The sequence below is a fragment of the Suillus clintonianus genome (genome assembly GCF_016758775.1).
Source record: "Suillus clintonianus strain FC179 chromosome Unknown DEU56scaffold_1, whole genome shotgun sequence".
NCBI classification, from domain to species: domain Eukaryota; kingdom Fungi; phylum Basidiomycota; class Agaricomycetes; order Boletales; family Suillaceae; genus Suillus; species Suillus clintonianus.
This window is the reverse complement of record NW_024539225.1, coordinates 573,650-601,647: the sequence shown is the minus strand read 5'-3', so window position 1 is coordinate 601,647 and position 27,998 is coordinate 573,650. Positions and strand designations below refer to the sequence as shown.

At 47.6% G+C, this 27,998-nt stretch overlaps 13 protein-coding genes across 13 annotated transcripts; 4 read left to right on the top strand and 9 right to left on the bottom strand.

Annotated features, from left to right (window-relative positions):
* Positions 1–155: 155 nt before the first annotated feature.
* Positions 156–1,173, bottom strand: DEU56DRAFT_905854 (uncharacterized protein; the record flags this gene model as incomplete). The annotated part of the gene is made up of 3 exons (XM_041356766.1): positions 156–851; positions 905–1,065; positions 1,122–1,173. 3 exons carry the CDS (start codon positions 1,171–1,173, stop codon positions 156–158), a joined length of 909 nt encoding a protein of 302 aa, XP_041215639.1.
* Positions 1,174–2,314: 1,141 nt separating this feature from the next.
* On the bottom strand, positions 2,315–5,193 carry DEU56DRAFT_867258 (uncharacterized protein; the record flags this gene model as incomplete). Its single annotated transcript, XM_041355419.1, has 7 exons — positions 2,315–2,535; positions 2,722–3,740; positions 3,762–3,887; positions 3,924–4,112; positions 4,274–4,575; positions 4,624–4,914; positions 4,969–5,193. The coding sequence occupies 7 exons, from the start codon at positions 5,191–5,193 to the stop codon at positions 2,315–2,317; spliced, it is 2,373 nt and encodes a 790-aa protein (XP_041215638.1).
* A 336-nt stretch (positions 5,194–5,529) lies between these two features.
* On the top strand, positions 5,530–6,149 carry DEU56DRAFT_750355 (uncharacterized protein; the record flags this gene model as incomplete). The annotated part of the gene is made up of 3 exons (XM_041349532.1): positions 5,530–5,697; positions 5,769–6,036; positions 6,097–6,149. 3 exons carry the CDS (start codon positions 5,530–5,532, stop codon positions 6,147–6,149), a joined length of 489 nt encoding a protein of 162 aa, XP_041215637.1.
* A 409-nt stretch (positions 6,150–6,558) lies between these two features.
* Positions 6,559–7,905, bottom strand: DEU56DRAFT_750354 (uncharacterized protein; the record flags this gene model as incomplete). The annotated part of the gene is made up of 4 exons (XM_041349531.1): positions 6,559–7,015; positions 7,065–7,094; positions 7,326–7,380; positions 7,536–7,905. The coding sequence occupies 4 exons, from the start codon at positions 7,903–7,905 to the stop codon at positions 6,559–6,561; spliced, it is 912 nt and encodes a 303-aa protein (XP_041215636.1).
* Positions 7,906–8,830: 925 nt separating this feature from the next.
* DEU56DRAFT_763409 (histidine phosphatase superfamily) lies at positions 8,831–10,555 on the bottom strand. Its single transcript, XM_041350813.1, has 8 exons — positions 10,450–10,555; positions 10,182–10,399; positions 9,917–10,127; positions 9,674–9,864; positions 9,523–9,624; positions 9,379–9,474; positions 9,213–9,326; positions 8,831–9,161 (listed from the first exon to the last, which is right to left on the bottom strand). Exons 1-8 carry the CDS (start codon positions 10,453–10,455, stop codon positions 8,951–8,953), a joined length of 1,149 nt encoding a protein of 382 aa, XP_041215635.1. The 5' UTR covers positions 10,456–10,555; the 3' UTR covers positions 8,831–8,950.
* Positions 10,556–11,719: 1,164 nt separating this feature from the next.
* Positions 11,720–13,439, bottom strand: DEU56DRAFT_763401 (histidine phosphatase superfamily). Its single transcript, XM_041350812.1, has 8 exons — positions 13,334–13,439; positions 13,066–13,283; positions 12,801–13,011; positions 12,558–12,748; positions 12,409–12,510; positions 12,265–12,360; positions 12,099–12,212; positions 11,720–12,047 (listed from the first exon to the last, which is right to left on the bottom strand). Exons 1-8 carry the CDS (start codon positions 13,337–13,339, stop codon positions 11,831–11,833), a joined length of 1,155 nt encoding a protein of 384 aa, XP_041215634.1. The 5' UTR covers positions 13,340–13,439; the 3' UTR covers positions 11,720–11,830.
* A 524-nt stretch (positions 13,440–13,963) lies between these two features.
* DEU56DRAFT_763394 (phosphoglycerate mutase-like protein) lies at positions 13,964–16,010 on the bottom strand. Its single transcript, XM_041350811.1, has 7 exons — positions 15,733–16,010; positions 15,469–15,674; positions 15,010–15,414; positions 14,915–14,956; positions 14,708–14,803; positions 14,540–14,653; positions 13,964–14,482 (listed from the first exon to the last, which is right to left on the bottom strand). The coding sequence occupies exons 1-7, from the start codon at positions 15,916–15,918 to the stop codon at positions 14,302–14,304; spliced, it is 1,230 nt and encodes a 409-aa protein (XP_041215633.1). The 5' UTR covers positions 15,919–16,010; the 3' UTR covers positions 13,964–14,301.
* A 68-nt stretch (positions 16,011–16,078) lies between these two features.
* Positions 16,079–16,892, top strand: DEU56DRAFT_722542 (uncharacterized protein; the record flags this gene model as incomplete). The annotated part of the gene is made up of 4 exons (XM_041347733.1): positions 16,079–16,224; positions 16,285–16,444; positions 16,504–16,689; positions 16,749–16,892. 4 exons carry the CDS (start codon positions 16,079–16,081, stop codon positions 16,890–16,892), a joined length of 636 nt encoding a protein of 211 aa, XP_041215632.1.
* A 77-nt stretch (positions 16,893–16,969) lies between these two features.
* On the bottom strand, positions 16,970–19,318 carry DEU56DRAFT_763377 (SRP54-type protein). Its single transcript, XM_041350810.1, has 10 exons — positions 19,194–19,318; positions 18,977–19,141; positions 18,826–18,924; positions 18,424–18,769; positions 18,264–18,372; positions 17,961–18,209; positions 17,602–17,913; positions 17,456–17,549; positions 17,274–17,403; positions 16,970–17,216 (listed from the first exon to the last, which is right to left on the bottom strand). Exons 1-10 carry the CDS (start codon positions 19,269–19,271, stop codon positions 17,083–17,085), a joined length of 1,716 nt encoding a protein of 571 aa, XP_041215631.1. The 5' UTR covers positions 19,272–19,318; the 3' UTR covers positions 16,970–17,082.
* DEU56DRAFT_763373 (WD40 repeat-like protein) lies at positions 19,319–21,864 on the top strand. The gene is made up of 8 exons (XM_041350809.1): positions 19,319–19,484; positions 19,534–19,705; positions 19,772–20,211; positions 20,269–20,418; positions 20,470–21,156; positions 21,210–21,403; positions 21,458–21,588; positions 21,645–21,864. Exons 1-8 carry the CDS (start codon positions 19,332–19,334, stop codon positions 21,749–21,751), a joined length of 2,034 nt encoding a protein of 677 aa, XP_041215630.1. The 5' UTR covers positions 19,319–19,331; the 3' UTR covers positions 21,752–21,864.
* Positions 21,865–21,885: 21 nt separating this feature from the next.
* DEU56DRAFT_763370 (S-adenosyl-L-methionine-dependent methyltransferase) lies at positions 21,886–23,464 on the top strand. Its single transcript, XM_041350808.1, has 7 exons — positions 21,886–22,167; positions 22,216–22,355; positions 22,405–22,476; positions 22,529–22,549; positions 22,602–22,689; positions 22,741–23,050; positions 23,103–23,464. The coding sequence occupies exons 1-7, from the start codon at positions 22,018–22,020 to the stop codon at positions 23,312–23,314; spliced, it is 993 nt and encodes a 330-aa protein (XP_041215629.1). The 5' UTR covers positions 21,886–22,017; the 3' UTR covers positions 23,315–23,464.
* DEU56DRAFT_763364 (polyadenylate binding protein) lies at positions 23,465–26,322 on the bottom strand. The gene is made up of 8 exons (XM_041350807.1): positions 26,286–26,322; positions 25,839–26,234; positions 25,706–25,782; positions 25,597–25,648; positions 25,440–25,533; positions 25,194–25,388; positions 23,900–25,134; positions 23,465–23,847 (listed from the first exon to the last, which is right to left on the bottom strand). The coding sequence occupies exons 2-8, from the start codon at positions 26,039–26,041 to the stop codon at positions 23,691–23,693; spliced, it is 2,013 nt and encodes a 670-aa protein (XP_041215628.1). The 5' UTR covers positions 26,042–26,234; positions 26,286–26,322; the 3' UTR covers positions 23,465–23,690.
* On the bottom strand, positions 26,323–27,937 carry DEU56DRAFT_763359 (scamp family-domain-containing protein). Its single transcript, XM_041350806.1, has 10 exons — positions 27,873–27,937; positions 27,620–27,823; positions 27,381–27,564; positions 27,287–27,331; positions 27,213–27,237; positions 27,139–27,157; positions 27,033–27,081; positions 26,824–26,974; positions 26,726–26,767; positions 26,323–26,668 (listed from the first exon to the last, which is right to left on the bottom strand). The coding sequence occupies exons 1-10, from the start codon at positions 27,874–27,876 to the stop codon at positions 26,615–26,617; spliced, it is 777 nt and encodes a 258-aa protein (XP_041215627.1). The 5' UTR covers positions 27,877–27,937; the 3' UTR covers positions 26,323–26,614.
* Between the last annotated feature and the right edge of the window lie 61 nt (positions 27,938–27,998).

Sequence of the window (27,998 nt, the reverse complement as noted above, 5' to 3'; positions counted from 1 at the left end):
ACTTCATGTCCAAATTACATCATCCAATCTGACTTGAACAGTGTGGGAATCTACTCAGCTGACTGTAAAATCTGACTAGGACAAGACCAACAAGATTAAAGATTGTACTGACTATCGTGCACATCATGACATACAAGTGAGAAAAAAAATACATATTATGTAGTTCTGTTCCACTTGGGCTGCGGTGTAGGTTCCATCGTCCAGATCCGACCCCCATGTGTCACGTCATGAACTGTGATTGGCCCGGGTATCTCTACTATATCACCGTCTGACAACTTTCGCTTCGAGCTTTCGCCACCAACTGGAGAACTTGAAGTATCAGGCAGTGGGAGTCCTTTGAGGACCTTCCGTGCAAACAGAAGCTTGGGGGAAAGCTCCTGTGGAAGTCTGGTGAGGTGGTTGTCCAGAAAATCAAGGATCTCCTGTAAAGTTATTGTGTTCGATGGTCCTTTATTCCTGATCAATTTGTACCATTCCACCGCGAGCAGGATGAGGTTTTTGAAATAGGGGTGGAATTGCTCCTTGAACTTGTGCGCATGCGAATGGTAAAAGAACATAGTCTTCTCATCGTTGCAGGCCTTGAATGTGGTGGCAGACCATTTGTGCAGTAGCCAGTCATGGCTTTTGTCAAGGACACGCTTAACGCCAAGGGGACCCCTGTATCCAATACAGATCCATATGAAGACATAGAAGACTGACTCAAGATCATCTTCATAGCGGTATATGATAAGGCGGGCTTGAGTCACATGGGAACTCGAAGCACACTTCATGCTGTGTTCAAGGGTTGCAACACTGCTGACAGCCTCGGAGAGCTGGAACAGGAGCGACCGTGACATGAAAGGCAATGTGCCCTAATCATTGTTGTCAGTATGCGAATACATGCTCAGGAGAGTATAAAACTCACTGTCCCACCTCTAGCGTATTTTTGACCTTGAGCAATAAACACAGTAAACTCCCAATCAATTAAGGTTCTGTGGGATCCATCACCATCGTCTTCGATCATTGAATTGTTGAGACTGCAATCGCAATGAAGAATGCCCTTCTCTTCCACCACCGTCTGTTGAACTGAAATATCGGGTCAGTTGAATATAAAAGTGGGAGGGTATTGAACATATACTTACTTTTTATGATGTCCCAAATGGCGCCCAGCAACTCTACCTTTGTCCAGAACATATGTGAAGGTCATGCGCGAGGCTTCAACACCAAATGAATGTGTGTGCGGATGACACTTTGAATGCTATTCAACAGCTTGTAACGATATAGCCCCGTTCCATCAACCTCCCCAGGCCTAATCTCAACCAGCCAACGGTCAACGAGTTGCGGCACACCGCGGACACCTTGCATCGCCTGCAGCATCGTGACCTCATTCAAGGTGTCATCTTTACTCCCAAGAACCCAATAGTCTTTGATTATATATTCTTCGTCATCCCTCCGTGCGAGATAGCAAACGGTACCACAACCTACAAGCCCCTGACTAGAAAATATGACTTCAAGAATGTTGTACATGTGATTGCAAACTCGGATTTGGCAGATTGGATTTGGATTTGGAACATGAAGAGGATCGTCAGGGATATTTAGCTGATGCACAGGACGAGGATCATCCGGGATATCTTGCTGAGGAGGGCCGATCTCGGGATTGCTTTGGGGGGGGCTCACAGGTGCATCGTCGATATGGGGGAGGGGGGGCTCGCAGGTGTGTCATCAATCTGGGGGAGGGGGGGGGGGGCATACTAGTGGTCTCAGAGACATCTTCGGTCTTGGGGAGGGGGGGGGAGATGCCCTCTATGATGCCTTCCATCGTGTCCGGTGCATGTGATCTGGTTATACTGGGGCAGAGAAAAGTTGACGTGCTTTTGAGTTGGGCAGGTCGCAGTGTCTTCGTGAAGATGACGATTGAGGGATCGTACCCCAGGCACTCAAGTTTACCAAAGACAAGGCACAAAATATCAAGTAATGGTTGGGGTGGGTATTGATATTGATGGGAGGTGTTACAACAGCACCTGAGTGGTCGTACATATGGACTTGAAGTTCGTGATACTTTTTGCTCATGGACATAAGCAAAACAAACCATCTCCAAGCAATTGAGCTCGAGAGCGGTGAGTCTGTCCAGTGTAGGCACATCATTGACAATGGGTGCCGACATCAGTGATGAGAGCTTCATCCCATAATCTATGGTTTTGCTGTGTTCCCCAGCTGGTGCCATGTCCTGTCGCACAATAGAAAACAAAGATGCCATTCAACATGGTACTATCTCTACTATGTGGGTATTTTTCGTGTATGAAAATGTTGCTTATCGGGTACAAACTCAGCGCAATTAGACTGACAGCACAAAAAATATATTTTTGTCCCAAAAATAGTTTAGCCAAAATTTGGTGGTGTGCTCCATGCTGTTGTAGGCAGTGAAACACATATCCATAGTGGCACCAAAGCGGGGGACAAGATGGACAGGTGCTCTCAGCTGAGAGACCGGAATGATGTCCCCCATCCGAGTGCCATTAGAGTGCTTCAATCTTTTTAGCATATGTAGCTGACTAGCTGGATCGTGTTCGCTCGAGATATTGAATCATTCGATGTAAGTGATGAACTGATCTGTTCATGACCATGGTGTTCCACGTTTGCCAATAGGCCGTATGACAAGCCTGATCTGGGCTACGGAGTGACCTGTGGAGCTCATTCTTTAGTATATAGTGAATATTGCAATGAGAAACAGAAATAACGCACCTGAAAGACCACTGCTAGGCCATGACTGCTCTGCATTGGTCTGGATAATGACTGTGTCATAATGGCCTGAAGTCCAGGGGCCACTAGGTGGTGCACAGTTTAATGTCTGAGCTGGGCGGGTATTGTGGACATCATGAAAGTCCGTTTCTTGTAAACAAATTTTGAACCACACTTGAAGCTTATCGAATGGAAGTTCAGCATCGGGTCCAGCTCTTCTAGGACCACCAATCACATGAACACAGTGTCCAGATGTCACCTCACGGTGAAGAAAATCAGCGAGAACTGGGCGAAGGTCTGGTAAGTTGAACATGATGGCAGTTTCATCGACGCTAATATTCCTAATGGAAGGACCATATGCAAGATGGAGGGCAGTGCGGCCAACAACGAAAGAGTGTAGTGGGACGGGTTTCAATTCTGCTTCCTTGTGCTGTAGCATTTTGGTGATTGTGAAATAGTCTGTGACAGGACGTGGCTGATCAGGTTGTTGAGCCTTGGACGGAGAATCCATGGGGACAATGTCCACGTCCGCGTCAATGTAGGTGTCCTCATCTTTGTGTTCCTCTCGGACAACCTCCAGATCCTCAACGCTCAGCTTGTGGTCCAAAAGACTGGTGGCAAGACCAAACCTATTGCACTTATCAGCACGGTCAAGAAAACGACATATTTGCGGATCATAATTATTGTTGTTGGTCGATCTTGCAGGGTCTTTGACCTCCATGATGTGCGCATGTTCGGTGGCATCAGCAGACCACTGTCCTATAACGCCAGAGCTACGGATGCTAGGAACGATGTTCTGCATTAGCTTGAGCTTGGGTATGTGCCAGTTGTTGATGGCCGTATTGCCTTTCCCCCGGCGAACACCAGCGGTGATGATCACATGCTTATTCGCATGGAACTCGTCCAATGCAGCCGAGATGCAGGCAAGATCATTGTCATCAATGCGTGGTGACTGCACAAGGTAACGGAAGTGCATGAGTGTGCATACGGAAATCATAATACCAGGAGGCATTGCATCCACACTGAGTGCGATGATCGATCACTGAATGTCTCTATGACAGTGACCGGTAACTTGTTTGAGCTTCAATATGCCTCCGTGAAAATGCCGGTAACCAGTAGTGGGCTGTAAAATTGAGAACCGAAAATCTAATTCAGAATCTCCTACAGTGCTGGTAATCCATTGGACGTCATGATCGTAAAACTACTTGTGAAGGTGGTGCAGTGATTCAGGTGTGAAGAAATGGGATGGTTTGGCTAGTGGCCAGTCACTCCAGAATGGTTTCTCAATGCCATTCAGGCGGAACTTCTGCGCTTCACGGAAGAATGCCTCAAGGTTATGTGGGTCAGCATGTGAGTGCACAATGTCCAGCTGTGCAAGAGTTGTTGATTTGGTCCTGGGTTCGTGTCAAAAGGCATCCCCAAACTGCTTGTACATGGCCATAGTCACTGGAGACATCTTTCCACCAATGCATGTGAGCATCATCGCTTCCGGGGTATCGGCAATGTAACTAGCAAGTGGAGTGAAGCAATAGTGACTGCGTCTGATTGGATCTACACCATGATGCCCAGCCGAGCAGCCAACTTCAGTGGTTCTAGTACAACATCCAAGCACTGGTGAACGAGCCAATCCTGCAACATGCCCTTCATCTGTTTCTTCCTATGAATGAATTTTGGCACCAGAAGCAAGGCAGTGAGGAGGAAAGTGTTCGATGATGATTTCAATTGCGTATTCATGTGAATATTGGCGAGGCTGATAAGTAACAGATGGGCAACACAATCACCTGTCAATGCAGTGATACACGTCTTGTCTGAGGATAGAATGATGCCGAGGAGAGTTGCACCACGAGGTAGCTCCGACTTCAAGAATACATGAGGTGATGACTTCGAGGGGGGCGTAATACGAACCTGCATGTCCCAAGCATGTTCCCCTGTCATCCACTCAGTATATACCCGAGACAGCTTCTGCGCTGTGGTATACACTTTGTGAGGGGTGAGGTCTATATGGTCGTGAAATAACGGATGATTGAAAATACTGGCGATGCACTCAAGCGGATCCCTCCAGTAGAGAACAACCGGTGTCTTGGTGGAATGGGATGTAGGGATTACTTGCGACTTCCAACGTGGACTGCCCGGCACCATTTCAGCTCGACCTCGTAACTCTTTGGCTGAATGGAACGACAGAGGTAAATCATTTATCTAGGCGCTCCCCAAATCAAGCCATCATAATGCATAGGAAGGTTAGAAACTGACCATCTCCAGCGACAGGAAAGAATCTATCTTGCCCATACTCAGGCCCGAATGCAGAAGCCATGATGCAATCTCCCATTCCCTCCGACTGCTGAATGGATAATATAGGTTCGTTTTGTGATGGACACTGTTTTCATCAGCATCAAACAAGCTCAAGAATGTGTAGCCCTCCTCAAAGGCTAGAGGGGGTTCAGGGAAATAGTCAGTTACTTCAACCTCACAGTCCATGCCCCAGTTTCCACCTCCGTCAAAATATTCTTCTTGTTCGTGGTAAGAATTCTCTCCTTGCTCACTGGCATGGTGAGAATCAGGAGGTTGGCCGGTGCCGTCTTCGCTAGGTGGGAGGGTGGAGTTGAATTTGATTAACTCATCTAGCCATGTATTGCACCCAGACCGTGGTTAACTCATATGACGAGCAACGGAACTGTGATCTGTGAATTCTTTTCCACACAATGGACAATGAGCTGGCGGCATGCTCATGGAGAAAGATGATTGCAGAGAAAGACAATATACTTAACACATATTTGCAGATTCAGCATTTTCCGGGAGTCCATTCTTTCCATCATGTTATCCTTGTCACTCAAGTTTAACCTTGCTACTTTGCAATCACTATCAGCAAGCGCTTTCTGCTCTCACGCTGCCCCTCACGTCCACGATCAAAATCGTGATGACAAACACGACGGTAGTGGTATACGCAACCTATATGAAGTTCTTGACGCTGTGAATGCTATGGTGAGTCGTCCTAATATGACATCCATCATTCTCATGCAATTTACATTTTATTTTCGATATAATCTGTCCAGCCACCAACTGAATCCGAGGTGAAGATCATGATGAATCTCATGAGAGCCAAGCACGATGTTTACTGGGCCCAAAAAATACTCGCAGATTGTGTAGTGCAGGAAAACGAGGCATTCACAAGCCTGCTGAAATTCCGAGTGGAAGCTGCTGAGAAGAGGCTAGATGATACAGACCTTGGGCTGGGATGTATGAGGATCGTTTTCAACACACATGGTTGGTCTGTCCCTTCTAGTCATCTTCCTCAGGGACAGGGTGGATCACATTCATGTGGTAGGTGTGACACACTCTCTGCGCTATCATTGGTTTCTGACTTCTAACACCACTTTACAGGTACGACATTGGATGTCTCACATGGATGGTGTCCCATGGTTCAGCTTGATTGATTGTTTTACCTTACTAGTAGAGTATCTGATATCTTCATGTCATGTTGTCCTGTGCTGTCTTCATTATGATCGTGTTATGTGTTGTATGCCAAGCTCATGTATAGAATTTGCATCATTGAATCAAGTCCATTGTGTTATATCGTGAAGCCTCAAACTTAACTTGATGTTGAATTGTATTGCTAATTTTGTGCCAGTACATTGATACACTAGTACTAGTACTACACTTGGTACCACCAATGTTTCAGACTTGTGTGAAATCTGTGGGATTTCGACTGGAGTCGCTGTACCACTCTGTGCGCTGTGAACCTGTGACTCTGTCACATCTGTGAGACTGGAGATCGCTGTATCACTGTGTGCTGTGAAGCTGTGACTCTGTCACATCTGTGAGAAAATTGCTAGAGCTGCTGTATCACTGGAGTCGCTGTATCACTGTGTACTGTGAACCTGTGCGAACTGTGGGGCCCTGTGACTCGCTGTTGAAAAACCCAAAGTTTGTCACCTCTGTGAGAAAATTGGACTTTACTGATGCAAAGCATTGTCCTTGTAACAGTTTGTTCCCTTTGTGGGTCGAATATCCATTCCATTCTAATGTCATTTCAGGATAGAATGTTGCAATTCCTCCTGGGGTCATCATTGTCATGTCAATGGTGGTCAGTGCCTCCGTGATTGGTTGTAATGCATCCCATCCTCTTTTAGTCTCCATCAGAGTGATTATCTGACCATTCGATGTGTAAGTTTTGAATCTTCTGCTTCTGTCTTTCATGACCAGATGAACAATTATTGATGTGGGCGTGTATTGCAGGTCGTCCAATATAAACTTTTCCATCAACCACCAGCCTCCCATTGCGACAACGATGTTCAAATTCCTTGTCGAATATCATGGTGTTCCAAGTAGCATGTTTATGGTGCACGAACCTGTGATAATACCACACATGTTTGTTAACACTTGATTAAACTTGTTCAGTTTTTGACGAATATACGGTTGCAGGATAACTTCATATTGTTTGGTTACAATGTCCAATGTGCAGAATCTCACAGCACAACACACTTGAGCGAAACATATAAGCTCCAGCATAGGCATGGGTTTTAGAACCATCGCTATGAGTTCACGTGCGTCCAAAACTGTGTTTAACGTGCTAAGTTGCTTTCTGTTCTTGTGTTGTTGATAGTACTTACATCTTTGAACTGCTGACAGTGATCCATTGTGTATGTTGTTTGCCATGATGCGACACTGGAAGGAGCGATTAGAGTTTAAAAGTCCAGTTGCAAGACCGAAAAAAGACCGCAACCAGACTGAAACCAGACCAAAAAAGACCGGACCTCAGTTGCCGGTTGCCTCAGGTCCAGAAAAGTCTGGTTGCAGTTGCCTTAACACTGCTAAGATACAAAGGTTGTTAAGGTCCCAAGTACTAGCACCCGCAGGATCTAGGATGTTGTTGGGACATGGTATGACACCGAGTAAGTAACCTCCTCCGTGCTTAAGGAGTAGATAATTGCGTATTTTGGCGGACCACATGCCCCAGTTGTTCTGGCCACGATCGAGGAGCTCGATCTTCTCGAGATCGGTGTAGCTCAGAGTGATGGCCGTGATCTTAGAAGTCGGCATTGACATCACTGTGGTGATCGGCCCAGCCCCATGTATGATGGGTGTTTGGAGTGTATTGGTGTGGACGGATGGGCAGATCGTAGAAGCGGATGAAATTGGCTTGGGGATGCTCGTGTTGGTACTGTTAGAGTGCAAATGATGTTTTGCCATGCCAGACAGTGATGGTGAGAGGGAAAGAAAGTGGGTGAGGAAATGATGTGATCAGCTCGTTATTTAAGTTGATCGATGGCTGTAGTTCAGAAGTGCTTCTCACTCAAAGAAGTAATATGAATGACGACTTGATGACATCAAATTAAATCAGCGTGTATCACTGCATGTCGGTGATGTGAAAGCCCCGATAAGTGTCTTATTGTGTTGAAGAAGTCTAGAAGGTTTCCGCTTGCTCGGTTTTCGAGTGAGCAGGGCTCATAACCTATTAGGACTAGACAACAGTCAGACCTCAGTCGTTATCAACGGACTTGATTATTATGTAACTAGACAACAGTCAGACTATTGTAGTGATGTTAGCGTCTAGGTATCATAATGATAAATAAGAGAACATACCCTCAGTCGTTATCAACGGACTGAGGAAAGAGGGAAAACCAAACAAGAGAACTATATGTAGGGGGTTTGTATTCCTATGCAATACTTACTCCGCTGATCCGTGTCACGTTGGTCACATGCATATGCATGCCGCAATAACGAGCTCAAATTCAGAATCAGCACTCCAATGAAATTAACTGCATGCAGTTTCAGTGGAAGTGACTCTGAAACATTCAGCATCAGTGCATTTTCCAGTGATTTTCATTGAAACCACTATCCACAGTGCTTAGCTGCTAAAGAACCTCAAACCTCTTTGCGGTGCACACGGCCCCCGTACACTACTATGACTGGACTTGAAATAGGAAGTTACTATTCTGAACTCCGCCATCGTCTCTACAAGATCATACATGCAGGATTTGCGCAAAGTGCAATGACTTTCGAGAATGTTGGACCACCGTCCCTGATTGGCATCGCCCTATTCATCCTTGATGTGCTTCTGACTTTCTTCATTTTGAGTACCAAATTTTGCGGTCATCAGCAAGATAAAAAGTAATGACATTGTTACATAGAGCAGGTAGTATACACTGTATATTCAACGGTATTGTACTGGAACTAATGTTCCAAGGACTGATAGTGATTCAAGGACCGCGGTACATGTTTATGCCTCGAGCGACTATCCTTGGACGTACAAACCTTCTGAGTGGGCACTGCAGGCCGCTTGCCACGTTTCATCACCGAACTTGATGTCGGTACTGAATTTATTGGCACTTATGAATGCTTCCAGTGAGCAAGTCCCATATAGGCGATCTTGCTCGGTTTTCGCGCAATTTTGCAATGGATATGTCTCGTCGTTGAGTACGAGTCGAATTTGTGGTTTGTGGAATCTTGACGGCGAATGAGTTGTCAAATCGTAGCTCTAACGAAGGGAAACATACGACTCTGTGCAAGTGAAACGTTCCCAGATCATTTTGGCAGCAAAGGGAGTTTGATACGATGTTCGGAATTTTCGGTGCTGGGGTACTCCATGTGAGGACAGTGGGGGATCATCTCTGCAGATGAACGCATGAAACGGAGTCCTCGACTATAAGCATAGAAACGTACCTATTGAGGTCTAACGCAGCCAGCGCAGTTATTATGGTAGCATCATGTCCGAATTCGAGATAGAGAGACTGGTCTTCCTCGCCAGTGTCGGAGAATCTAACACACGGGTTTGCAAAAGCTATCTTGACTTGCGTCAGAACGTACCTGTTGATGAGTGTGTTGACAAAGACACTTCCCATGACACGTCCAGCATCATTGGGTGCCTGGTATCCGATAGTTGCGACCATAAAGAGATCCATTTCGTACCTAAGCGTGATGTCAATGTCGCGCCGCTACAACGTTCAAATAGCCTTACTCGAAATTTGCAAGTTCTTCCGCATCGAAAACATTGCACCACGGTGACTCATCCCTCGCGGCTAGGTCATATGCGCATGCATACAAAGCTCCGTGCGTGTTATCATCAGTCAACTTAACGCCATGAGGAAGGAGGCCATTCAAGCGCTCAGTGATATCAGGGAGGTACGAGTCGGTCCACTCCTTTACCAACTAAGCAGCCAATATATTATTATGCAAGGACTAAAGAAACCCAGTTACTTACCTCAAATGCGGGTTGATAATCGTAAGAACACGAATTCCAAGGAGTGATCCAAGACACTGGACCGGGCATGTCATCAACTGTAAGTAGCTCCTTGTCCTCGGCTTCGCGACCAAAACGTCCCTGAGCAAAAAAGTACATGGAGTCAATCACTCTTTGTACAGTGCTGGATAGTAGTCTTTCCGTGGTGAAGTCCGGATACTTCAACCCGAATCTAGACGGCGGCACATTAGTGCAACTCGATAAAACAATGGAGGAACAAGCGCACTCCACGCCATGGTTGAAGAGCTGCTGACGCCCAATGATGGACAGGCTTTCTGGATCTAGATGCGATTCGTATCCCTTCTCAGTCTGGAGGAAATGGAGGTTCTCCGGCAGATCAGCATCCCGTATAGCCTCGTGATGCTTCTTCAGCGTGTCGACAAGGGAGTCGATCAAGCGCGTTTCTTCCTTGCCAGCAGGCCCACGAGAGCCATGTCTGTGCATCTGCAACTACGTCAGATGCGCCCGCTTCGCAAGGAGTGACTTGGCCATACCAGCATCACTCGATCGACACTACAATCACCAGGTAACTCTGCCTCGACGTCGCGAGCAGGGGCTACACGGTACGGAGTTAAATTTCCAAGTTTCTTGAGAGGGTCATCATGTTTATGTGAATTGAGCGTTAGAGATGCTAGGGTGAGCCAGTTTAGAACGCCCGGAATGAACATCGTTGGGAATCCTAAGCTGATGTGTCTTTGAATCAGTTCGGTGCACTAGGTTCTTATATGCCCAGTTGATTGCCCGGTTGGGCTTACAATCATTCCATGATCCTGCTCGGATGCGAGAAAACCCCAAAATTCGGTTCTGCTCGGCTCACGATCATTCTCCAGGCTGGAATGTTACGTTGCGAGATATTGCATAACTTGGACGGTTTGAGCTTAGTAGTGATATGCAACAGTTTTCCCTTCAGACTTGGCCAGGGAGCCCACCCTGCATTCTAATGTAACGTTAACTATTTTTCGATAACAAAGTCATATACCGACCAGATGTCACCATATCTGCACTGGTGAACGGACGCTTCCTGAAGATTGAAGCACGGGAACCTCAAGAAGTTTGCGATTGCCAATCATTGTTTTGAAGTATCGCGTTGGCTGTGGACTCATGATGGTCCTAGTAGAATCATGAGCTGATCCATGGCATCAATTGGGTCCAGGATTAGTAGAATTTATGCATTCTCCATTTCGTGCTTTGTTGTCGTGGGGCACGCTGATCTGGCGGGGGAGGATGACTAAGCCATTTCGTGCTTATGTAACAGATCTAGGATCACCTGACTCCTTGGCCAGCAGGATTTGTGCAATGTATGATAATTTTTATTAATTATAAAAGTATACAAAAATTTAACTTCAAACTATGATCTCAAAAAATATAATTGATTTCAAAATCTGCTATGATTATTAAGGAGTTGAGGTGCTGCAGGCACCTCCCAAAGGAGCGCGAAGCGCTCCGCTGCCTTCCTGTGCCGAAGGCACAACGGGTGTGGACTCGTACATACTAATTATTGGTGCAAAAGGATCGTGTGGAAGGCAAGAACTGCTCGTTGCGTATAAGTAATGGCTGCTAAGCGAGGAACCTCAAACCTCTTTACGGTGCACTACACTACTATGACTGGACTTGAAATAGGAAGAATCTGCGCAGAGTGCAATGACTTTCGAGAATGTTGGACCACCCTGACTGGCATCGCGCTATTCATCCTTAATTAATGTGCCTCTGACTTTCTTCATTTTGAGTATCAAATTTTGCACTCATCAGCAAGATAAAAAGTAATGGCATTGTTACATAGAGCAGGCAGTATGTTCAACGGTATTGTACTGAAACAGATGTTCCAAGGACTGATAGTGATTCAAGGATCGCAGTACATGTTTATGCCTCGGGCGACTATCCTTGGACGTACAAACCTTCTGAGTGGGAGTGGGTACCGCAGGCCGCTTGCCACGTATCATCACCGAACTCGATGTCGGTACTGAATTTATTGGCACTTATGAATGCGTCCAGTGAGCAAATCCCATATAGGCTATCTTGCTCGGTTTCTGCGCAATTTCGCAATGGATATGTCTCGTCGTTGAGTACGAGTCGAATTTGTGGTCCTTCGAATCTTGACAGCGAATGAGTTGTCAAATCGTAGCTCTAACGAAGGGAAACATACGACTCTGTGCAAGTGAAACGTTCCCAGATCATTTTGGCAGCAAAGGGAGTTTGATACGATGTTCGGAATTTTCGGTGCCGGGGTACTCCATGTGAGGACAGTGGGGGATCATCTCTGCATATGGATACATGAAACGGAGTCCTCGACTGTAAGCATAGAAACGTACCTATTGAGGTCCAATGCAGCCAACGCAGTGATTATGGTAGTATCATGTCCGAATTCGAGATAGAGGGACTGGTCTTCCTCGCTAGTGTTGGAGAATCTAACACACGGGTTTGCAAAAACTATCTTGACCTGCGTCAGAACGTACCTTTTGATGAGTTTGTTGACAAAGACACTTCCCATGACACGTCCAGCATCATTGGGTACCAGGTATCCGAAAGCTGCGACCATAGCGAGATCCATTTCGTACCTAAGTGTGATCAGTGTCGCGCCGCTACAACGTTCAAATAGCCTTACTCGAAATTTGCAAGTTCATCCGCATCGAAAACATCGCACCACGGTGACTCATCCCTCGCAGCTAGGTCATATGCGCATGCATACAAAGCTCCGTGCGTGTTATCATCAGTCAACTTAACGCCATGAGGAAGGAGGCCATTCAAGCGCTCAGTGATATCAGGGAGGTACGAGTCGGTCCACTCCTTTACCAACTAAGCAGCCAATATATTATTATGCAAGGATTAAAGAAACCCAGTTACTTACCTCATATGCGGGTTGATAATCGTAAGAACACGAATTCCAAGGAGTGATCCAAGACACTGGACCGGGCATGTCATCAACTGTAAGTAGCTCCTTGTCCTCGGCTTCGCGACCAAAACGTCCCTGAGCAAAAAAGTACATGGAGTCAATCACTCTTTGTACAGTGCTGGATAGTAGTCTTTCCGTGGTGAAGTCCGGATACTTCAACCCGAATCTAGACGGCGGCACATTAGTGCAACTCGATAAAACAATGGAGGGACAAGCGCACTCCACGCCATGGTTGAAGAGCTGCTGACGCCCAATGATGGACAGGTTTTCTGGATCTAGATGTGATTCGTATCCCTTCTCAGTCTGGAGGAAACGGAGGTTCTCCGGCAGATAAGCATCCCGTATAGCCTCGTGATGCTTCTTCAGCGTGTCGACAAGGGAGTCGATCGAGTCCGTTTCTTCCTTGCCACCAGGCCCACGAGAGCCATGTCTGTGCATCTGCAACTACGTCAGATGCGCCCGCTTCGCAAGGAGTGACTTGGCCATACCAGCATCACTCGATCGACACTACAATCACCAGGTAACTCTGCCTCGACGTCGCGAGCAGGGGCTACACGGTACGGAGTTAAAGTTCCAAGTTTCTTGAGAGGGTCATCATGTTTGTGTGAATTGAGCGTTAGAGATGCTAGGGTGAGCCAGTTTAGAACGCCCGGAATGAACATCGTTGGGAATCCTAAGCTGATGGGTCTTTGAATCAGTTCAGTGCACTGTGTCCTTATATGCCCAGAAGTTGATGCCCGGCTTACAGTCACTCCATTACCCTGCTCGGATGCGAGAAAACCCCAAAATTCGGTTCTGCTCGGCTCACGATCATTCTCCAGGCTGGAATGTTACGTTGCGAGATATTGCATAACTTGGACGGTTTGAGCTTAGTAGTGATATGCAACAGTTTTCCCTTCAAACTTGGTCAGGGACCCTGCATCCTAATGTAATGTCAACTATTTTCCGATTACGAAGTCACATACCGACCAGATGGGCCACCATATCTGCACCTCAAGAAGTTTGCGATTGCCAATCATTGTTTTGAAGTATCGCGTTGACTGTGGGCTCATCATGATGGAGCAAATGGGTCCTAGAATAGTAGAATCATGGGCTGATGATCGCTGATCCCATCAATTGGGACTAGTAGAATTTTGTGCATTCTCCAACGCGTGCTTATGTAACAGATCTAGGACATACACGTCGTTAGTCAAATCTTGTGTTGCATTAGCTCCAACCGTGTCTAGACGATATCGAGTAGGGGGACGGAGGAATAAGTAGATACTACAAAATATGGCTATCATGATGATGATTGGGGTCGTTTAATGTGTCGCAGAATCCTTCTTGAATGGCGATTGCTTGGACTTTAGAACCGAGAATTTTCGGACACAGTCTTATGGCGGATTTAAATTACGGCCTCCGCAGGACTGAAATACCTAGTATAACGGCAAGAAATCCCTCGATTATTTTCGTCGATTCAAACACCACAAGTCGCGTTCCAGGTTTTATCCCGGAACCGAATGCTTGTGCTGTAATGGTTCGCATTGACGAAAGTATCGAGGGAGCATGTCCCAAGTATAGGATCCATGCCTTGACCGCAAATAGTCAATGGCAAGGTAGCATCGTTTAGGATAAGGCGAATCTGAGGTCCATCGTATCTGGAGGAAATATAAGAACTCCAAGCTTGGATTCATTGATCAGAGTGTAACACTGACGAGCTTGTGCATGTGAATTTTTCCCAAACCATATTGGCGGCGAAAGGTGTAAGTTCAGATGTCCTAAACTTCCGGCCGGGACGCAGCTCATTGGGGGACAGGGGTGGATCATCCCTGGAAAATTGGCATTGTAGAAAGTCCCCCATGATGAATGAGCATGGCGCTTACTCTGCTAGACCCAAGGCAGATAGAGCGAACAAAATTGTGACATCATGCCCGAATTCAAGATATAATGGGCGGCTGTCTCCCTTAGAATTTTTGAAGCTGTGGACGACGTAAATTTATTTGTTGTGAAATATGGGGGACATGCATACCGCTCAATTAGCTTATTCACAAACACCGTCCCCACGAGGGGGGGCCATGTTATCTGGTAACGTGTATGCGCACGAAGCGTCCATTAAGATGTCCCTTTCGTATCTCAACAAGAGTTGTCATCAGAAAGCCATGTACGCTTAATCGATCGATCTTACTCGAAATTGGCCAATTCGTCGGGTCGAAAAACGCCACACCACGGAGAAACACCATGGGTAGCCAAGTCATAGGCACAGGCAAACAAAGCCCCATGAGTATCGTCTTCAGTGAACCCAACTCCAGGTAAAAGCGTGTTTAGGCGCTCAGTGATTACAGGCATGTAGAGTTTACTCCACGTCAACGTCGCCTGCCTTCCAAAACTGTAGTCAAACTTCGGACAAGCTGGTCCTGGTGCAGGAGTGATCCAAGAAACAGGATCATCTGTGTCACTGACAGTTACAATGCGAACATCCGGATCAAGTCCAAAGAGACCCAGCGCAAACCAACGTGCAGACTCGACCACTCGACCTGAATCGCTAGATAGGATGACGTCGGTTGTCAGGTGTGGATACTTCAATGCAAATCTTGTGTGTTATTATTATAACTAGTGCCTTTGCATGAAATTGAACCTAACTCACTCAACGCCATGATCAAAGAGTTCCTTGCGCCCAAGTATAGTGAGATTATGCGGTGTCAGGCTGGAATTATACCCTGCTCTCAGAAATTCAAGCTCGCGAGGCAGTTCTGCTTCCTGGATAACATCCGTTGCGTCATAGAGTGTCTGAACCAACCGCTCTATGTATCTGTGCTCGCCAATGGGACCACGAGAGCCATGTCGGTGCATCTACCTAGTGATTAGTCTGTCATTTCTGTACAAAGTCTACTGCATAATCGGAACTCACAAGCATTACTTGGTCAACGGTACAGTCGATAGGTAGTTCTGGATCGATTTCTGAGGCATCGTAATGGCGAGCACGATGATACGGAGAAATGCTGCCAAGATGGTTCAAGACATTGTAATTGATATTGAAGTATTCCTGGACGAAAGGCGTGGACGAAAGGAGGCCAAGAATCGCCTGTATACGCATTGCGAGCCTGAGATGCAGCCTGATGCAGCGTGGGGTTGCCCCTGGTTGCTTAGAATAACAACACGTTGCAATGGTCCAGGTCAAACTGTAAGTTTAAGTCACGCTCTGTCTTACGTACAAGACAACTCTCTCAAGAACCTTGTTGTCGACGTCAAACTTAATGTCCAACGATATTGAACTTGAAGACTTTTCGGGCAGGATACGACCAACGCGCTCGGACGATGAAACTCACGTAAACTCAGTTGATCAAAACTTCACAAGCCAAGATGGGGCAATAGGTCTTTGGGTTTGGATTTCAGCGGCCTTGTAAAGCCAACCTGCCATTTCTTAGAGACTATTGTATTGAAACCTCCACTTAAATTGTAGCTTTTTCGTGTTTTCTACAAGCTTGCTACTGTTCCCAAGGTTTCTCCTCTTCATGGCGGAACCATCAGGAGGACGAAGTGTACTCTCACCCCTTGAATCCTTCTTCGCGGCACAACTAGGCATTGTGATGGGCGCAGTCGCACTCACTCTGGTAGTAATGGTGAGAAGTCTTGCCAGAAATCGCATGCTTCGAATTCCATTGATGACGGGCATTCACAGATACCAAATGCTTCGCCTATCGGTTTCCAGCAGGATGACCATGTGAACTCCCATCCACTTCTCGTGCCTGTCACTTCTGCCTCAGTTTTACTCTCATTCCTTTCTTACAATGCAAGCGGCGTCGGATCTCTTGGCAACTTTGTTTTGCTAGGGTCATCCCTTGTCAGCTTATTCGGGCTCTGGGTGGTACGTGTTTTCAAAGATTTTATTAGTGAAGTATGGGCACACTGATATGGGGTCTCCAGCTTCTTTTTGCGGGGCCATCTGTGATCTCGAAGAAGACTGGAGCTGACAAGCGCACCTCCGCATTCATATTCGGGAACAAGAACGCCGCTTCCGTCCGCAAAAAGGAGTGGAGTAAGCAGCAGACAAGGAACACGACCTCGTAGACATCAAGTGACGTGCACTGCCAATGACACGACCCTTGATTGATATAGAACAGACCTGCACTGTATTAATAGTCATCCTGATCATGCCAATCACAATTGTCTGTATTAGTCAAGTATTAGCAGAAGAGAAATTCAGGAGTGACATATATTTCGTACATGGTTCTCAGAAACCTAAACTTTATTTAGGAATTCATCGTCCAGCGTTGCCGCCCATACCCATCATCTTAAACATATCCGCGATATTTGGCATACCACCTCCCATGCCAGGCAACCCTCCCAGCCCCCCAAGGCCGCCGAGACCATTATTCATCTGTCCCATCATTCCTGGGGCGATGATCGGCAGATCAGCACACGATAATCAGGAAAAGGACTTTGTCATACTTTGCATCTCTTCCATATCAAATTGGTCACCTCCTTGACCCTGCATCATGGCTTTCATCATCTCCTGCATGCCGCCGCCGCTCCTCAGTTGCCGTTGCATTTGTTGCAGCATCCCTGGAGGCATTGCGCGCTAGAAGGGGGAAGGGTCAAACCCCGCTAAGATGTTAACATCGTTCACTTACTTGCATCGCTTGAATCTGTGCAGGGGTAGGCATGCCGTTGGCTCCACGCCCACGCCCCCCTGCTGCGCTCTGCATCTTCTGCATCGCTTGTAACCTGCGGCTGTCACTTAATCCAATCATAATGCAAGCGAAGATCGGACCCGTACCATCCATTCTTCCCACCCGCTTGCTTAGCCATGTTGGCCATCATCCTGTACTGACAAAGCAGCTCTTCGACTTCCCGCACACTCGTGCCACTCCCTTTTGCCACACGCGTGACTCTCCATGTGAGTCCCACAGGTTTGCCATCCTTCCCCATTTCCATAAATAACGAGCCGTCTGAATCAAGCTCGGCCGATGACATACTGTCGGTGATATAGATCATGCGCTTCATTCGCATTGAACCTTCTTCGTCTGAACCTTGAAGTAATTCCTGGGGAAGTCCTGGTATCATCGAGGCGATCTTGCTGATTGGTCCCCTAGTGCAAGGTTTATGATTACGAAATAAACTTTAAGAATAACGTACATGTTCATCACGTTTTGAATTTGCTCCCTCCAGTCCCTAATACTGAGTTTGCCTTCCTCGAGTTTTTTTGCCATCTCTTTCTGCTTGTCCGGGTTTTGGGTGGCAAGATCTTGCATATGTTCCATGAGGCCCTGCATGTCACCCAATCCCAGAAGTTTGGATATGAATGGCTGCGGCGAAAATCGATCGAGGTCATATAGATGTTCCCCAACCCCGAGGAAAATGATCGGTGTTTTCGTGGCGGCGACACTGAGCCAATGTCAGAAGTCAGGAAACCCAAGCAATTATTAAAAATGATCATACGCTGAGATGGCACCTCCACCCTTGGCATGGCCGTCCATCTTGGTGACAATAATGGCACCGAAGTCAGCGCTCTCCTTGAACGCCCGACTTTGTGCCTCAGCGGCCTGGCCTGGAGCCAAAATTCAGCGGCCGTTGTGATCGGAGCATACAACAGAATTACCTATGCTAGCATCGAGGATCAGCACTGTCATGTTAGGCTTGACGGCTTCGCCGATTTCTACCATTTCTTGAAACAGTTCAGACTCTTGCTTGTGACGACCAGATGTGTCTACAACGATCACTTCAAATCGCTCTTTCTTGAATTTCGCAACGCCCTGAGCTGCAATGGCGACTGGATCTGTTTCAGTGTATGAACCAAAGTAGGCTACTTTAGCCTTGGTTGCAGACTGTCTGGTCTGATCAAAAGCGCCAGCGCGGAAAGTGTCCGCACAGACAATACATGACTTGAAGCCACGTTTCTGATAGTAGACAGCCAGTTTTGTGCATGTGGTGGTCTTCCCGTTTCCCTTGGATTTAACGTAAATGGGTATAAGTATAACCATAAGTCGGGCGAGATGCTTACCTGCAGACCCACGGCCATAATAACATTTGGTTGGCCTTTCTTTGGTTTGTATGGCTCGACCCCTGGGTCGACCAAGTGGACTAGCTCATCGAAGACAGCCTAGGTTACAAGTGGCATGAACACCATTATGATATTTGACAGGAGTGCGGACCTTCTGTATGAGATTCTTCCGGCTAGAATCTTTTGACTTCTCTGAGCCATCCAGAGCTGCTTTGACCTTCCCTTTGACTTTCTGTCGTAGTGACGCGACTAGTTTGACATTCACATCCGATTCTAGTAGTGCAGCTGTGATCTCCTTGAGCGTTGCATCTAGTACCTGTGGGGCAGTACTGTAAGCGAATGTATTTGTGAATCTAAAATAAACGTACCTTCTCGTCAACGACAGGCGCTCTGTTGAGCGAGGACAGGGCAGCATTAAGTTTACGGCCAAGGTCAGCGAGAACCATGACAGTGGCAGGTGAGGACAAGTATGATCGTGAAGTTGCCGTGGGAATCTTGCACATAACATGGCTCACAGTGACTCTGAAGGAGAAACTATCGATGATCTTGAATTCGATACAAGAACAACGGATGGCGATGCGGAGGAAGAGAACGATATCGACGAGGACCTGCTAGGCGCCTTGGAGAATGGGGTTGATGAAGCAACAGAAGCAGATGAGGTAGACTCTAGTTGTGTGCCACCAGTGGCTCTTAACGTTTTATATACAGGACTCCCCTTCGGACGACTCAGATGATGATGACGACGATGACGACGAGTCAGAGCCTCCTGTCGAGTCACATCTAGGTGTTGGGCCCTCTTCGCCGTCTGTCGCCGTCAGACCAGATGTCAGTAAATCAGCTTCGCTTTCACCCAAGCCACCAACCCCTGAACCGCCCAAAGGTAAATCAGATTTCCAAGTTCCGAATCCATCGTATCGTATTGCTTATACTTGTGATCAAATACCAGTAATACCTCAAGTTCACCAGCGATCACCATCCCCTGCAAGTGTTCGAAAGAAGGCACTAGCATTTCCACGATCTCACAGCGAACTACCACCGCGAACTTTCACAGTGGAAGCAATATGCGCTATACCCCACCCAGTACCCACACATGCACTTGCTTCGTCCTTCTGCATGACTCACCTCCTTACTGGTTCTGATGATGGATTCATTCGTGACTACGATGTATTCACCGCCGTAAATGGTAAGACCACACTAACAGCACCACAAAGACATCACTGCAATGTGGTCGAGGGAAACATGAAAGCCGGTCAGATACGATCTTGGTGGGAAAACCCTGATTTCGTTCCTCAATCGGGGTATCCTCCGATGGGTGATTCTTCTCCATGTCCCGTTTATAGTCTAGCGATGCATTCCGACGCAATTTGGGCTCTAGGAGGAACTAACGTATGCTTTCTAAACAGCATAATTTTTCCGACAACACTGAATCGGGAACTTCTGCAGCGTGGTCACATCAATCTCTTTACAGTACGACATGATCCGGGCCGTTTGGTTCATGTCCTGGCGAACGGACACCGAGGACCTATCTCAGCACTTTCTATTGATCATGACGAGAAGGGCTTCTTCAGCGCGGGGTGGGATGGTGAAGCAACTGTAAGTTATAGTTCTTACGGAGTCGGTGATAACTCAATCGAGGATATTCAGCAATGGGATTTGAACACCGGGCAAGCAATCCGGAAGTTTATTGCCCACGGCGCGCAGCTTGTTGCTATTGCTGTTCGACCACTCGGCTCCCCATGCCATCCCGACCCTGTATCATCCGCGGGAAGCTATGGTTCCTACTTGGTATCACAACCTACCAGGGAGAATGATATTTCCAGGGCCGTCAAGGCGGAACCATTGACCAGTACCGCTGACGCTCAATTCAAGCAATCATCTAGCGTTTCTACCGATCCTCTTTCAAACCACAAAATGCAAGACGCAGATGCTAAATCTGATGCTTCTTTTGATCCCCTGTTTGATGGTGAACCGGATGCCGACGGCGAATTTGACAACGAGAACCCCCCTCCAGACGAAATCGGGGCATTACGTTCTCAGGCTCCACAAAGGGACGGTTCGATCGCGGACAATAAGTCGAACCTGGCCGTCCCTGATGTGGCACCTCACCCTGGCCAACAGCAAGCAGTACGGTCACCTCAGAGCTCCGTCGCACCTCCGAAAAACGCTCCACCTTTGCTACATGCTTCCAATAGTGCAACGTTTTCTCCAGATATTTTAATGGTTGCCGCAATTGACGGACAGATTATGCTTTGGGACAAACGAGTCAATACACCAGGAACAGGTGTCGGAAGACTTTGGATGAGTGAAAAGACACCACCGTGGTGTGTTTCTGTACGTATTAGCATTTGCTCACTGTCTTTCGGGTCCTTAAAGCGGTCTCCCAGGCTTGTTGGTCCACGGACGGGTCGCATATTTACGCTGGGCGCCGAAATGGAACAGTCGATGTTTGGGATGTCCGGTTGCTCGGTCGCTCTGGTCCAAATTGCACACCAAGATTACTGAAGAGTCTTCGCAATCCACCGAGTTCGGGTGTTGTTTCTTGTGTGGTGCCCTTCCCTGATGGCCGCCACATCGCATGGTGAGTTTGCTCGTGACGTTGACAGGGATGAGAAGTTGAGGCCCCGCGTACCAGTGCGTCGATAGACAATATCCGTTTGTGGAATGCTGCAGAGGCAGGTGAAGTGGACGGAAGCATGAAATCAAGGGGTGGAGTCCAATTCAAGATTATTCCAGGTCATCACGGGGGCTATGTTTCTCAGATGCGTACGTGCTATCCTATTGAATACATATACGTGCCCTGTCAACTGACTATTCTAAAGTTGTAGATCCGGGTGGTCGTTTCCTTGTGAGTGCTAGCAGTAACCGTGGGTGGCATGGGGATTCCACACGTACCGTATTTGTGCATGACATCAAGCCAATACGATAAAGTTCATGAGTTTGGCATCACATTCACATCTCCAGATTTGAAGGTAACCTGAGCTGGTCCTGTCAAATAGGATTAGGATTGCGCTATTTCAAATCAACTTATTCAAGTTCCGCGGTATAACCGCAAACCTTTTCGCAAGAATCACATCGTTGTCCACACATGGATGCCATCTATGTGCCATCTCGTTATCCTTTTCAACTGGGATATAAGACTTGGGAATACTCATTTAACACCACCATGTTACTTTAGTCCACCACCCCTTGCACATGCGTCTCAACTATCCAGTGATCTTCCCTCTCAACCAACTCACTTATGTTGGCGAGGATGACTCCGAATTCTTTCGTCAAATACATGGCAGGAGATTCAATGCCCTCAGCTCTAGGTACATGCTCCCTGCGGACGAGGAAGAAGTTAGGGTAAGTTCTTTTCCTTCTGCGACGTGGCATTATGACATCCCACTCCAGCGATCAGAACTTCAACACAAAACAATTCAATTTCTCTTCAATGGAAAGAACTATGTCGGCCCCATCGCTGACATACTAAAACCAAAGGAGGGACAGGAACGTTGTCGTGTCCTTGACTTGGGCACTGGTGGTGGTTTCTGGTCAGTATTCTGGGAATTCCATGTCGGGTATATATAACCCACCTTACAGGGCCATCGACTTGGCAGACGAATTTCCTTCAGCAGAAGTGATAGGTGTCGACCTTGCTCCCGTTCAACCACGGTAATTTATACTCCTTATCAACTATCCCTCGATATCACTCACATGTCTCCAGTGAAGTGCCTGCCAACTGCACGTAGGTTATCTCCCCTCTCAAGTAGCACTTTGTCATTAATGAAAAAAATTAGGTTTGAGCTCTGTGATCTGGATCAGTTTTATCTACCATACCCGAGCGAACACTTCGACGTTATCCATGCGAGATTTATGCATACGGGAGTAAGAAATACAATCCCAATAGTTTGGTTCGCCCTGACTTACGAATCACAGATAGAGAATTATCCTCGGTTTCTTCATGAAATCGCACGGATGCTTCGCCCAGGAGGACTTGTCATACTGATTGAACCCGACACTGAACCAATCGCGGATGAGAAAACCGCATCACATTTCACCCGCTCCGGACAGCCGTCTGGAATGCGTGGCTGGTTCACACTGTGGGAGACCTACAGGAAGTGCCTGCGTGACAAAGGCATCGACGTTGGAATACCTCCGGAGCTCTCCAATCTCGTCGCATCGACTGGGGCCTTTGATAGGATTGTCGCGCAGGAAGGAAATATACCTATAGGGTTCTGGCCAAAGGGTATCAATTAACGCATTGCGAAAGCTTGTTCGAGCTTATCGGTTTGTTATAGATCCCGTCGCTCTCAGTATCGGTCAGCTAGCGTGGATGAACTATGACATCATGCTTCCTGCGATGAAGCCTCTTTTCTTGTCCGCTGGGATGCGAGACTGGGAAGCAAAGAAATTGATTGAAGAAGCCCATCAGGATCTGTATTACCCGCTCGTCCGAGCTTCCTCGCGCCTCCATATTGTGCATGCAATCAAGAAGGCGAAACGTCCTTGACTCCTCTTTCCATATTTCCATGTCCCATGTTTGCTGTCCGGGCGTTGTAAAAGTACCATACCCCTTCATGTATCCTACTTTTTCATGTTAATGATTGGCATGACGATTATGTTGTAGCATTCAGAAGAAATCACACGCGGGCACACGACGCAGCATTTGTATCACCTCTGTTCCTTTTTAAGTACACAAAGGACTGACCACCACCTATACCCATGACGTAGAGAAAAAGCGATGTCGAAGAGGCAGCAGTCGCAGATGATAAACATGCCACACAGCAAGTACGCGAAAAGAAAGGACGAGCCGAGAATCCGCTCCAGAAAACAAACATCTTGAAACAACTGATCACCCCACCGCCCCGAGCTACACCTCATGCTTCTCAAGCTACCTCATCCTTTGAGAAATCATGGAGAACAGCGAGTGCCTCGTTGACCTTGGCAGCCATGGCATCGGGGGAGTCAAGGAGGTGGAAGAGTTCTGCATTGTCCATCTCGAGCAACATGCCAGTGATCTTGCCAGCCAGCTCAGGTTGTTCACTAAGATAAGCTACGTCAGTGACAATGCACAACTGAATCAATCACAACTTACGGAAGGATGTTCATGTAAATAACCTCGCCGAGCATCTGCTTCTGCTCCATAGGAGATGCATTAGCAAGGGCAGCAGACTGGATAGCGGCAGCATCCGACTGAGCCGCGCTCGCTGGGGGAGGAGCAGCTGGACCAGGAGCGGTAACAGCATTGCGGGTCTGAGGATTGAGCTTGTACTGCTGTTGGTTACGAGCACCAGGAACAGGAGGGCCAGCAAGAGGACGAGGTGGAGGCGCACCGCCCTGGGGAGGTCCAGGGCGAGGAGCAGCACCATTGGCCGGAGGTCCGTTGACACGGGGCAGGGGAACGTTAGGATTAGGGGGGGACGATCCAGGTCCACGGGCAACGGGAGGACGAGGACCTCCACGGGGGTAACCAGGCATGCCATATTGAGGAGGTGCCCCATAAGGAGGCATGGGGATACCAGGGGCTTGGCCGTTGCTGGGAGGGTAGCGAGGACGTGGGGGCATGACACCAGGTTGACCATAGCCCATCATGCCACGACCCTGAGGAGGGAAACCGCCAGGCCCGGGGTAGTAAAGGGGGGCGCCCATATACGCGGGCGCTGGCATTCCAGCAGCCGCAGCCTGTTGCATGCGGATCTGGTTCCGCTGAGCAATCTGGCTTTCCAGTTGCTGCCTGCGAACCTCGCGGCGTTGAGCGAGAGAGACGTACAATGGCTTTGTGCCAATCATCTTGTTGTTCATCTCTGCAACCGCCTTGGTAGCCTCATCGGGCGATGAAAAGCATACGAATCCGAAGCCCTTCGAGGTGTTCTTCTCGTCACGCATGACCTTGCAGCTAGTGATGGTACCGAACGGTTCGAACTCGAGGCGGAGTTTTTCATCATCAACGTCATCCTCCAAGTTCTTGATATAAAGGTTGACACCCGCGTACTTGCTGAGCTTCTCCATCTTGGCTTGTTGATAGGACTTGCGCAACTCCTCCTCACGCTCAGCCTTTTTCTGGGCACGGGAGACGAAGAGCTTCTTGCCGTTGATCTCAAAGTCGTGGAGGTTGTCAACAGCTCTCTGGGCCTCGTCGTGCGACTCATAGTTGACGAAGCCGAAGCCCTTGCTCTTGCCCTCGTCGTCGACCGAGATGACTGCGGAGGTGACAGCGCCATACCGGTTGAAGAGCTCCTCGAACTCCTCTTGCGTGACCTCGAGGTCAAGGTTCTTAATGTATAGATTGGTGAATTGGGCCTTCATCTCATCGAGCTTGGATTGGCGTTCCTATGAAAATAGAGGTGACGGTAAACAAAAGATCACATGTTCTGACAATTGACACGAACCTTGCGAGAGATGTGGTGACCGACGTAGACCTTCTTGTCGTTCAACAACATGCCATTGACTGCTTTAATAGCAGAGTCGGCAGCTTCGGCAGTCTCGTAATGAACAAAACCATATCCCTTTGAGCGGCCCTGCTCATCGGTGGCAACCTTACACGACAACACGTTACCAAAGGCAGCAAACGTGTCATGGAGAGCCTAAAATGATCTGTAAGATTCCGATAAAGCGATACCAGCGCAAACGCTTACTTTGTTGTCGATAGCCTCGTCAAGGTTCTTGATGAAGATGTTGCCTTGACCAGTCTTGCGCAAAGCAGGATCACGCTGGGACCACATGATACGGCTTTAATAGGAATGTGAATATGGGTTTCATGCCTTTGTGATGTACTGGTTGCTGGTTACTTACCATGCACGGTTCTTAATAAGCGAGTAATTGAGTTGCTCGAGAGCACGCTCACCTAATGAGATTAGATTAGATAATTCACTCGAGAACAAAACCGTTGTAATCGACATACCATCGCTGGTGTTTAGATAGTTGACGTATGCGTATCCAAGGGAGCGACGCGTAACGGCGTCACGGCAGACACGAATACTGTGGGTGCCACGGCGCTTCAGAACCGAATTGAATAAGGTGACTAAAACACGCACCTTGCAACCGGACCGATCATATTGAAGATCTCAAACAACATGGCTTCGGTGACGGTAGGGTCAAGCTCGCCGACGTAAAGCGACGCGGAAGGAGAGGAGGTGACCGAAGTCTGGGGGTTGTACGATGGAGCGGGAGCTGGGCCAGCAGGTGCAGGCTCGGGTTGGACCATAGGAACGGCCTCGGGAACGGAAGATGTGGACATATTTGGTTTTCTGGGTTTTGGGGTCGTTACTGCTTTGAGGACTTTTTCTGCGACTGCGCGGACATGAAGATGTTAGATTGATAAAGAAGATGAACGGAGATGATGATAAGAAGAGAGGAACATACACAGGAGGCAACAAGGTAACCGCTTTTTTTTCTAAAGTCTTTTTTATGAAATTTTTTGGTCTTTTAGGCTGTGAAAACTGGTGAGCACACGACCGGAAGCATGGAATGACGGGACTGACCAAGGTGGTGGTTGTAGAAAACAAGTGAAGCCCGACGCTTTTGGATCAATCTTTAATTTTCAAACTCAGATTACTCAGACCGTCCACTGCCAGTGCAAGACCAGTGGAAGACCAGTGGACGGTCTAACTTTTCTCTTGTTTTATCTGGCGCATTGTTTTTACACAGGTTTTGTTTCATTGATCTGAGCACCCAAGAGAGTCCATTTTTAAAGCGATCAATCAGCTCAGATTCGTACAAGAGTTCGTGATCGGAGAGGTAAATGTAAGTACATGCACGACGCAATCGCCACATGACCCAGTCAGTACTATTCGAGAAAGAAGCTTTGAAATCAGCCACGCGTGAAGTATGCCTTCGCGCCATGAGAAGCAAGCTCTGCTTTAGCCTGCAGGACCGCCGATCAGCACCCTAAACCTGGTAAACGTATGGCAAAGGAAATCACCTTGTCCATGGTGTGTCCAGCAGCTGAGTGGTGGTTCCATATCTGCAATTGTCCCTGGTCATACCGCTGCTGCGCAGACTGTGCACGGGCCATCGTACCTGACGGTAATAAAAAGCATTCCCTAGTCCTTGCACTGTCCATCCAACAGTGGCGATTGTGCCAAGAATGCCAGCGGCCCAGTGGCCTTGTGCGTACATCTGAATCATCTGAATAAGCCCTGCGGAACCTGTACTGGGAATCCCGATGATCCTGAGAGGAATGAAAATACATTCAGCTGGGAGTCGTGATTTGCGAGGCATACACGCACATGTAAACACTGAAGAGAAGGTGGAAGCCGCCAAAGAAGAAATAGAAGTCTGGCAAATGAATGACTGCTTAGCGTGATCGAGAGGGTGAAAGTAAGTTTGACGGACAATAATAAAGTGCTTGCTCCTGCACGACATGTCAAATTTAGAAAATGCTTGTGGGATGCTGAGATGATGCTGACCTTCATATAACCGTTATATATGGGCCTAAAGAGGTGTGAATTTCGGAGACCCTGGTGTATCATGCATGACTTACCTATACCACAACAAGAACGATAGAGGCGTGATAATGAACATGTATCTAAGCCTCATTGAGCGAGGAAGAGAAAACACACTAAAATCTTGCTCACCCTATACTTCCACCGAGGTCCTTTCCGCCGTCGCTTGAACCAGCAATTAGAAGAAATATACATGCGACCATGTTGATGATTAGGGTCCCTAAAAGAACAAGCCAGAGCTGGTACAAGCGAGTGATCAAAGGCCTTGAAGCCTCTGGAATCTCTTCGGAGATGGCATGGTAAATGAGGGGGTAAACTGGTATGAAGGGTATGAGTATACGTTGTGATGAAATGGGGAGTCTGACGCATACACGGTGGCCAATTGTTGCGTCCATGGGTACGGATATGCTCTGCTCTCTGGTTCAGTTCGCGTTCACGTCTTTCCAAGTCTCGTTCACGTCTGCTGATATCCTCAAAATGGGCGTCGTGTTGCGCAGCCTGCTTTGTTGATGGATCGTCAAAGGGATTGGTGTCTAGCGAATGGCTTGAGGCGAAGGGGTTTTCAGTGAATTCACCTTGAATGCCAAGTTAGGAGAGAAGTAGGAAAATTGAATGAGAACTCACTCATGCTGGTGATACTTCGCTTTAGCTATGCTTCGTATGTCGTTGAGACTGAGGGGATGGCGGTCATCGGAATAAGCCGGGATAACTCCCTTTTGTAAAATATTATTTTTAATATAAATATTATTA